This window comes from Portunus trituberculatus, chromosome 16 (genome assembly GCF_017591435.1).
Source record: "Portunus trituberculatus isolate SZX2019 chromosome 16, ASM1759143v1, whole genome shotgun sequence".
Lineage (NCBI taxonomy): Eukaryota > Metazoa > Arthropoda > Malacostraca > Decapoda > Portunidae > Portunus > Portunus trituberculatus.
The window spans coordinates 9,839,190-9,848,715 of NC_059270.1; the positions used below are offsets into that span (position 1 = coordinate 9,839,190).

Consider the following 9,526-nt stretch of genomic DNA (forward strand, 5'->3'; position numbering starts at 1 on the left):
CTCGGCTTATCGTTTACTTATAATCTAAACTAGAAACATCACATTCCATCTCATGCTAAAACAGCTTCTATGAAATTAAACGTTTTGAGTCGTTTCCGGCAGTTTTTTTCGCTTCCCGAACAGCTAACACGTGGGTCTTGTCTACCCTTATATGGAGTACTTTTCGCACGTTTGCAGGGATTCCACTCACACAGCTTTATTAGGTAGGGTGGAATTAAAAGTTATTCGTCTCATTAATTTATCTCCTTTAACTTATTTTCTTCAACCTCTTTTTCACCGCCGGAATGTTGCATCTCTTCCTATCTTTTATTGCTATTTTCATACTAACTGCACTACTGATCTTGCTAAGTGCATGCCTCGCCTCCTTCTGCGACCTAGCTGCAAAAGGCTTTCTTCTTCCTCTCTCCCCTATTCTGTACAACTCTCTAAAGCAAGAATTATGCAATACTCTCAGTCTTTCATACCTTTTCCTGGTAAACTCTGGGACTCCTTGCCTGTGTCTGTATTTCCAACTTCCTATGACTTGACTTTATTCAAGAAGGAGGTTTCAAGACATTTGTTCCTATCCTTTTGTTAATTGTATCGGCTCTGTATGGAGACTGCAACTGAGTGGGCTTTTCTTCTTTATATTTTTGTTGCTCTTCGCCAGTTCTCCTCTCTTACATAAAAAGGAATTTTAAAAAAGAGATAGGAACGAATAGTTATTAGATAGGATGGTAAATAATGGAATAGACTTAGTAGTATCATAATTAGTATTAAGTCTTGAAAAAAATTCAAAAGATCAGGCATGTTTATGGATGAATATTATATGTGAAAATATAGTGATATGTTTCATACAGAATTATATAAATAGTGATCAATGACGTATTACAAAATTTTATTCCTTTTCTCGTCAGTATTCTATCTAGCACCTTAACTTAAGAGTTAAACAGTATTCTCAATCATTTTTTATTTTCTCAGGTATGCTCTTTAACTCTTTGTCTGCTTCTGCATTTCCATCTTCCTTTGACTTGAATTCAGTCAAGAGGAAGGTTTCAAGACAATTATTCCTTACTTTTATATTACATTTTCGACCCTGTTCGGAGACCGACACTTCAGTGGGCCTATTTTATTTGTATTTTTTGCTGCCTTTGCTCGATTCACCTCCTACATAAAAGAAAATAATAAAAAAGATACTGACTGCAAGATAATTCGGGACTAAATTTCACCATCAAACACTCGAACAGTGTCAGTAGAGCAATAACAGTCCTGGAAACCAGATAAAAAAAAAAAAAAAAACATGTCTTCAAAACTGACGTCTGCAAATCTTGGTCACCGCATGAACGGTTCAGCGATTACCACAAACGTTACAAAGATTTTAGTATACATCGCAACGTATATGCGAAGCGCACTCATTCATTGTGGTACGTGAGAGCAAGTTCATAAAAAAATAGGATGCTTTACACAAGCGCTAATAAACAACGCCTTCAACAACAACAATATTTTAAAAGAACGCAGTACACCTGCTCCAACAATGAATAACTAATTATGAAGGAAATATTGAAGAGCATCACAGCAACTAATCCCAGCAAACGTCATATCTCTATCATTTATTGTAAAAACAAGAAAATGAGCCATTTGCTCCTCATTGACAGTACCAGCAAAGCGATAGGAACACGCCATGTATAGATTCATCTGTAAACAAGGGATATGTGAAGTCCTTCTCTCCACCTATGTGAGAATGACTACAATGAAGCTTACCAAACGTCTTAGCATTTAGAAGTAAACCACAAGCCATGACTAACAAGAGAATATTAGAAGAAAAACCAAAATTAATCTTATTCTTCCCAGACGAGAAGCACTTTACCATCTATATAAGTGTTATAGATCAAGGGAGGAAAAGTGGAGCCTGAACATCGTAGCAGTAACCTTGAAAACATTACCCGGGAATGATACCAGCAACACTGCAGTGCATAACTAATCACGAACTATGACGCCGTTTGCGAGAGACAGTGGAAGGCCTTATATACCGGCTACTCCGGTTTGAAGTTAAAAAAGAACATGAAAATTGTGGGACATGTGACTAACAACAAAAATAAGAGCAATGGCATCAAAAATAAATGTTACATTAATAAAATGATCACACATGCCCCTTTAGGAATATCCACCTATAGTCCTATACCTTTATGCTCAATCTCTAAATCACAGAAGAACTATACATAAACAAAGCCAAATCCGGTACTAAGATTTGTATATGAAAATGAAAATGATAGACCAAGAACAGAAGGATTGCACTTGAGCTACAATATAACTCCTATTAACATATCATTCCATAATAAAGTAATAAACTGTGGGAAACAGTTCAAATTAAAGTACTCGATTAATATAATGGAATAATAAGAATATATATGTATTTATTATTCGTTTTAAAGACTCATATAAATAATAAATACAGCACCTTCAGACCCACTCGTTACATACATGTGTGTTTGTATTATGAGCGGGCACCGGGCATGTGTTGGTGAGAGTTATATATTGGACTTGCAGTATTTGCTCACCAGTGTTCTGATGGAATATGAGGAGGTCGTAAAAAGGAAGGTTCAGCGTTAATGATGGCGCAGGTCGGCATCTCTCTAAAAACTGATGTAGTCGTTGTGCAAATAACAAATATCCAACTTTGCAGTGAAAATGAGGATAGAAAAAATAGAAAGGAAACGAATTAAAAAAAAAGTTACTGCCAATTGCTCAAACACTTATGTTTCAGTGGGGGAAAAGATAAAGTTTGTTGTAGAGGTAGTGTTTTACAAATTTCAAAATTGTATCAAAGACTGCAAATGTTGCAAATGTCAATGATGAAAAGGTGGAAGGAATGCCAGTGTTCTTTAAGGAGATACCAGAGCATCACCCCGACCTGAAGACATTTGTGGTTCCCTTCCCAGAGGGGAACTCTTAGGCGGGTACAAGAATCAGTTATCTAACTTCTATTTGGATTTAACGGTGCTGCATAGTTAAGAAAATATAGTTTTCTGTGAAACAGAAGAGTTATGTTGTCAGGGCAAGTTGATGTTGCCCTCTAGAGATAAAAATCATTTCTATTATGATTACTGATATTATTATTATTATGATCATCATTATCATCATTTATAATGATAGTAATAATAATAATAATAATGATAATAATAATAATAATAATAATAATGATAATAATTATTCTTATTATTTTTATTATTATTATTATTATTATTATTATTATTATTATTATTACTAGTAGTAGTAGTAGTAGTAGTAGCAGTGGTAGTAGTAGTAGTAGTAGTAGTAGTAGTAGTAGTAGTAGTAGTAGTAGTAGTAGCAGTAGTGGTAGTAGTAGTAGTAATATAATGATTACTTTATTTTTCTTTAAGAGAGATAACCGGCCAAGGGCATAAAAAATGGTGTTAGAAAAAAAAGGCCCATTGAGGTGCCGGTCCCATAAAAAGTGCAATAGATAAAAAAAAAAAAAAAAGATTATTCCCATGATGATAATAGGCGTCATCAAGTTTTTATTTTTTTTCTAATTTTTTTTTTTCGTGAAGAATGTATAAGTGGGTAGATGCTTTTGTGTGAAGAAGATTTGTCTTTAGAGACAGGCTGTGAATGCCCCCTTGAAATTTTAGAAACAAAGGGAAACGTTCAGCGTGATCACAACTAGATTTTATAGAAAAAATTTACAAAACCCCATGAACTAATCCAGACCAGGGATTGATCAGGGAATAGAACTAGTGCTATTAGACATTGCTGAGAGTAAATTATCGTTTCGGTAGGTGTCTATTAGCTCCTTTTTAAACGAAAAGGATATCTTTGCGATTTTTACAATTAAGAGGTGATGACTATAGAGACCCCAAAATACTGCGACGAACTATGCTACTTGAAAAATTCCTTTAACAAACTTTCCTGTTCATTGAAGAAGTGACTTCGCCGTGAATAGATTTTGGTGAGCTGCTATTTTTGAACAAGTAGCGTTCTTTTAGTTTCTATCTAGTGTTTTGTAAAGGGAAAGAGGGATGCTGCCTGCAGACACTTAAGAATTTTTCTTTTTCCTTCACATTAATAATATGACAGTGGTGGCCGTGAGTCTTCCGTTTCATGCAGACAATGAACTTTGGTTGGCAGGCAGGCATGATGTTCGCCTGATATCTACACGGCAGTGGCACTGTGTGTCTGTGGGAGCCATAGGCCAAGGTACTATCTTTCGTCATAATAATATTGGCTGGCCTATTCTGATAACATTTAATTTCATGATTCAGGGGCTGAAACAGTTACAGTATCGGCAGGGAACAGTTGTCAAATACTATAATAGGGAAAAAGAATGGAGGAATTTATGAACAGAACAACAGTGTAGTACTTGTTAAAGCTAAGCACAACATTTCAAATTATAAAACAACATCCACAGACAACTGTCACTGGCATCTATTGTGAAAATCAGTGATTGTATGTAAGCAATGTCGGTTGTTGCAAAATCTGTTCAATCTTTATGTTTTAGGTTATTGACGTTGGTTCCTGTAACACAATTTATACTACTCTTATTGTAGGACTTTGGTAAGTAAGTTTCATATAAAAGAATATGGATATGGAAATTTGTTGAGGTCTCTTTTCAATAATTTCTTGTTTGTTTATTATTATTATATAATTTTTCAGTTTAATTCATTGCCGATATCACTGAATGTAAACAACTGGAAAGTAGTATTGTAATTCTAATTCAAAACTATCGTCTTTTTTTTTATTGGATCCCAGGTTTCATCATGTAATTCTGAAAAAAAAGTTTATTCTTCGTGATTGTTGAGAAAAAGAAAGATAAGATTATAAAGTATAAAACTATTAACACAATGGTTACTGCATCATAGATTTATTTATCAATATCAACTATAGTTACACCACAAAATTTCAAATAACATACTGTCAGTGTTTTTTGACAGACCAGCATGAATTAAAGGTTGACCAACGACCGTTATTACTTAGTGATCATATTTACGTTAACAAGAGATTAATTGTAGTAAATGTACATTCATTGGCCGGAACATAAATAGAAAAATACATAGATTAATGAATAAATGGAAAGTAGATAAATATATACCTGATAGGTTGTGGTGCATTTAGCGAAACGTATGAAGGAAAAGTTGTTAACATTCCTTACAAAAAGAAGAAAAACAAAAAGATTCGTTACCAGGTTCATTAACGTATTAGACAATGGTGTAGTCAAGTGTGAAACCTTGACTCCTCCTACTTCCCGTGTATGCTATGTACATCTCGCCAGTGGTGGACGTAATTGGAGAAGTCACTTGATTCGAACCACAGATTACTGTGCTAGTTTCCCTGGGATACATTACTTCACTGTTGCCGTTGATTAAAAGATGATCCTTTTTACAGTTGTCAGAGTCCAATATCGATGGTGTAATCTCGTCAATGCGAACCTGACTTCCAGCAGGAGCCTTTCGAAGATAAAAAATAAATAAATAAAGTTCGAATTAGTGGTAACAGACAAGCAGTGAGTGATAGATGAAATGAAGTACATAAATATATATGTAGAACAAGTACTAGGAATTAACTGAAATATAGAGCGAGCAAGAGGGTATAGACATCAAAATGCCAATAGCGAATTATGAAGTGATGGATAGGAAATGCAGTAAGACAAATTCTAAATGACCACACTAGCTCTAGAGTGCCTCGCCATCCCAATCAAGTGTCATTCCTACTCACCACTATCCTGTATTCGCAAAGTCTCTGGTACTTAGAAGTAGCGATGGTGCCCGTCTCACCTAACGCTGGGGTGAGGACCTGTGGGATGAGCACGCGATGAAAATGGTGAACAGATATGTAAACTTATTATAAACCAATAATGTATATGTATCATTATTTGCCATTTAGCTGAAATATGATCACGATAATCAAATGTCACTTGCTGCTATAAGAACTAAGCGAATATGTACAAAAGATGGAAATATTTACGTATTTCCACTACATGTAAGCTTAGGTAACTATTACAAGATTCTTTCACGTACCTTATTGCATTTTCTAGGAATGAATTCCACTGAGATGTTGTAGCCCTGAGCAGTAATAGCTTCATCTGTAGTGAAGCTCAGTTCGAAATTGAAAGATGGTGATGCGACTTTGCTCCCAGTCTTATTACCGCACAATCTGTTAGTTATATATAATTTTAATAGTATTACGCACTTTATTTGATCGTTCAGACAAACACACACACACACACACACACACACACACACACACACACACACACACACACACACACACACAAAATAAATAAATAAATAAATAAATAAATAAGTAAATAAATAAATAAATAAATAAATAAATAAAAAAAAGTATATATAAAAAACTGAATAGATAAAAAAAGAAATAACTCGAAATAGATGAGTACATCAATGCATGAAAATAAAACTTCAATAATTAACGAATTAATATGTAAATAATTTCATTGGTTGGTTAGATAATTAATTCATCAAAACACTCACGTTCTTGTTTTACCGCCCACCATTGTCACTTGTACTTTGTCGACACACCTTCTGTTCTTCTTTCCTTGCGTTTCGAAAGTGTTCATTTTCAAAAGTAAGCCGTAGACACCCTAAATATAAAAGGAAATTAAAGTAACTGATACAGATATGAATGACGCACCTTTGTTAGCGTTGGAAATTTTAGAGCTAAAGACTTTACTTAACTTGTTATAATAATCTAATATTATATGTAACCATCTTGAGCAAGGGAGGAGGTGAAACTTTCAGCCGTCGACCCATTGTCAAAGTACACTCCAATCATTATCAGTAAACTCCATGATTCCTTGCGTGATCTTTCTTTATTTCCCTCTTTTAAATTTACAATTACTTTTCTGTAATTACTTTATAACTACCTAATGTTATAGCCATATAGGCCTTAATGGTCGGCTTTTTGGCTTATTTTTGTTGACTTGGATGTAAGTAATTTTGTTGGTTCATCTAGAGAGTCATACCAATCCCTAATAATTCACCGTATGTTAGCAATAGAAGATAAGATTGGTGGTAGCATGTAGAATGTTTATGTTCTTCAGCTCCCTGACAAGCGCATTTAGGATTCAATGCTGATTTGTGATCAATTAGATTGTTGGCTTTCTTAGTGTTGTAACTACTGTGTTTCTAGCTTAGTTGAAAATATGCCCTGTGTACTTTTATCCCGGGTAGCTATGATTTTCTAAGAGATATGCAGAATAAAATATAAGAGAGGTATAAGATACCTTAGAAGCTTAAAGAGACATAGTATATGAGGTGACCTGATAAAGTTTTTTGACTGAAATAAGAATTGTGTGTCAATTGACATAATATTTAGAAATGTTGATATATATTTAGAACATTAAATCCAAATATAGATGTTCATTTATTCTTATACCCCAACGTCTTTTTTTTTATCTGTTCCCTTTTCGTTCAAAGTCAGTATTTACTTTCTTGATGTGGAACTTTCTTTAAATAGATATTACTTTAAAGACTGCATAATACATAAATCTAGAATACAGGACAAAACATATTTGTATTCTCTTATCAGAAGAAATTTGCGGTTGTAAGAACCAAATTAATCCTTACCGGTGATGCACTTCCCCTTAATCCACACGTGAAGTCGTTGGGATACTCAGCCATCCCGAAATCAGGAGAGCTCCAGTAGTATTTTCCATTGTAGTATTCAAGTAAGCAGTTTGGATTCGTCTCTTCCTCTTCTGTTGTGGAGGTGACGGCGGTGGTGGTGGTGGTGGTAGTGGTACTGGTGGAGGTGGTGCTGACAGAAGCGGGTCTGAAAAAGAGAGAAAAAAAAAGTAAAGGGATAATGAGATATCAGCAGGTGTGGATAAACAATAGAAAATAAGGACAAGCCAACAAAAGGCTTCATGTCATTCATGAACGTCTATTTGTCCTGTCATCAGCTTTCTCTTATGTCGTCATCTTTGCTCCACTGATACCTACTCGCATCCTTCTTGTTTCTCAAAGGTGAGATCAGCAGACCATCCAGTGCGGTAGTTTGTCTTCGTTCTGAAGTACAAAACCATCTCTCTGCCAGTGCCAATGAAGCTCCTGCCTGGTTGGATTTGGTCGCTGCAGAATCTGTCAGGGAAATTGAAAAACAGAGATAATCGAATTTAAAGATTCTGCAAGATATTTTTTCCAAGAAACATAACCAATTTTCTTCTTTTCCTCTCGACTTCCTTTCTGCATTTTTCTGCATTTTGTTTCTTGCATTTCTTTAATAAAATACAACTGATACAAGTTAATATTCTGTTTATCCCCGAAAGTGTTCAAATTAGTCTAGGTCAATATCTTTCTTAAATCAAGGCCTCAAGAAAGTACTTAACCTTTGAGTGTTGCTTTTCTGCTTTTTTTTTTGTTCTGAAAATTATTACATCGTTTATTTAGTCTTACGGATACAGCAGATTTCAATAGTAGCTATGCCTGCGATAACAACTCATGAAATCTCAAGATTGGTTTACAGGGTTTGAATTTCATCTTGCGGTGGAAGAGTATCATGTTTTGGGATCATGAACTTCACCCAAATGCTTGTTGCTTGGATGTAAAGGAAACGTATCATACACTTACTATTGTTACGTCTAAGAGCTAGTCACTTTTGTGGCGGTATTGTTCTATAAATTAACAAATATCATTCCACTAAAGTAGATTTTTCAACAAAGGGTCGGGCAAATTTTATTCATTTACCTTTTCTAAATGAAGATGAAAATAGTGCTATAAGCGATTATGAATATTTTAAAGATTTTTATTTTGTTAGACAGTATTTCAGTTTTGCTAAATTAAATGTTAATAAGAAATATGTTTTTTTTTTTTCAACTATTGACATGCTGTTCATATTGGTTAAAGGTAAACTATCATGTAGCAAATATTCAAAGTACCCATACCCTATTTCGGTTGACACTAATATATTGAGAAAAGCTCAAAATGAACAAACAAGTTTCACAGACCAACACAATATTCATTTTTTTTTATTTAAAAGAAATAAAGGAACAACCGTTACTGTTATTAATATCATTACCTATTTTGCGAATGTATTTCTCTCTGATGTTAACTTCAAAATTTTTTTAGTCTTCCTTTTAGAATTCTTTCACTCAATCTTTACTTTACCTCCTCTCACTTCTCCTCCTCCTCTTCTTCCTCCTCACCTTACTTTTCCTCTCCCTCCTTCTCCTCCCCTATCCTCCTCCTCCTCCTCCTCCTCCTCCTCCTCCTCCTCCTCCTCCTCCTCCTCCTCCTCCTCCTCCTCCTCCTCTTCCTCCTCCTCCTCCTATTCTTCCACCTCCTCCCCTCCTCCCCTCCCCTCTTCTCTCCTCCTCCTCCTCCTCCTCCTCCTCCTCCTCCTCCTCCTCCTCCTCCTCCTGCTTCCCCTCCCCCCTCTTCCTCCTCCTTTTTCTTCTCCTCCTCCTCCTCCTCCTCCTCCTCCTCCTCCTGTTCCATTTCCTCCTTCTCCTCCCATTCCTATTAATACTTACACGTCACCGTAATTCAAGTTGTCAGTTCTTATCTCTAGG

General features: G+C 35.2%; 1 protein-coding gene across 4 annotated transcripts in view; it reads right to left on the bottom strand.

The window, feature by feature from the left end:
* Nucleotides 1-4,845: 4,845 nt before the first annotated feature.
* Nucleotides 4,846-9,526, bottom strand: part of LOC123504388 (blastula protease 10-like) — a 36,917-nt gene continuing 32,236 nt past the window's right edge. For all 4 annotated transcript variants that reach the window (XM_045254842.1, XM_045254841.1, XM_045254840.1 and 1 more), the window contains 7 exons: nucleotides 9,488-9,526; nucleotides 7,959-8,096; nucleotides 7,584-7,788; nucleotides 6,489-6,598; nucleotides 6,015-6,150; nucleotides 5,713-5,790; nucleotides 4,846-5,444 (listed from right to left, as the gene is read on the bottom strand). The exon at nucleotides 9,488-9,526 is cut by the window's right edge and continues 121 nt beyond it. In XM_045254842.1, the coding sequence (XP_045110777.1) occupies nucleotides 5,196-5,444; nucleotides 5,713-5,790; nucleotides 6,015-6,150; nucleotides 6,489-6,598; nucleotides 7,584-7,788; nucleotides 7,959-8,096; nucleotides 9,488-9,526 (955 nt within the window). In that variant the 3' untranslated portion in view covers nucleotides 4,846-5,195. The remainder of the gene's footprint in view (nucleotides 5,445-5,712; nucleotides 5,791-6,014; nucleotides 6,151-6,488; nucleotides 6,599-7,583; nucleotides 7,789-7,958; nucleotides 8,097-9,487) is intronic.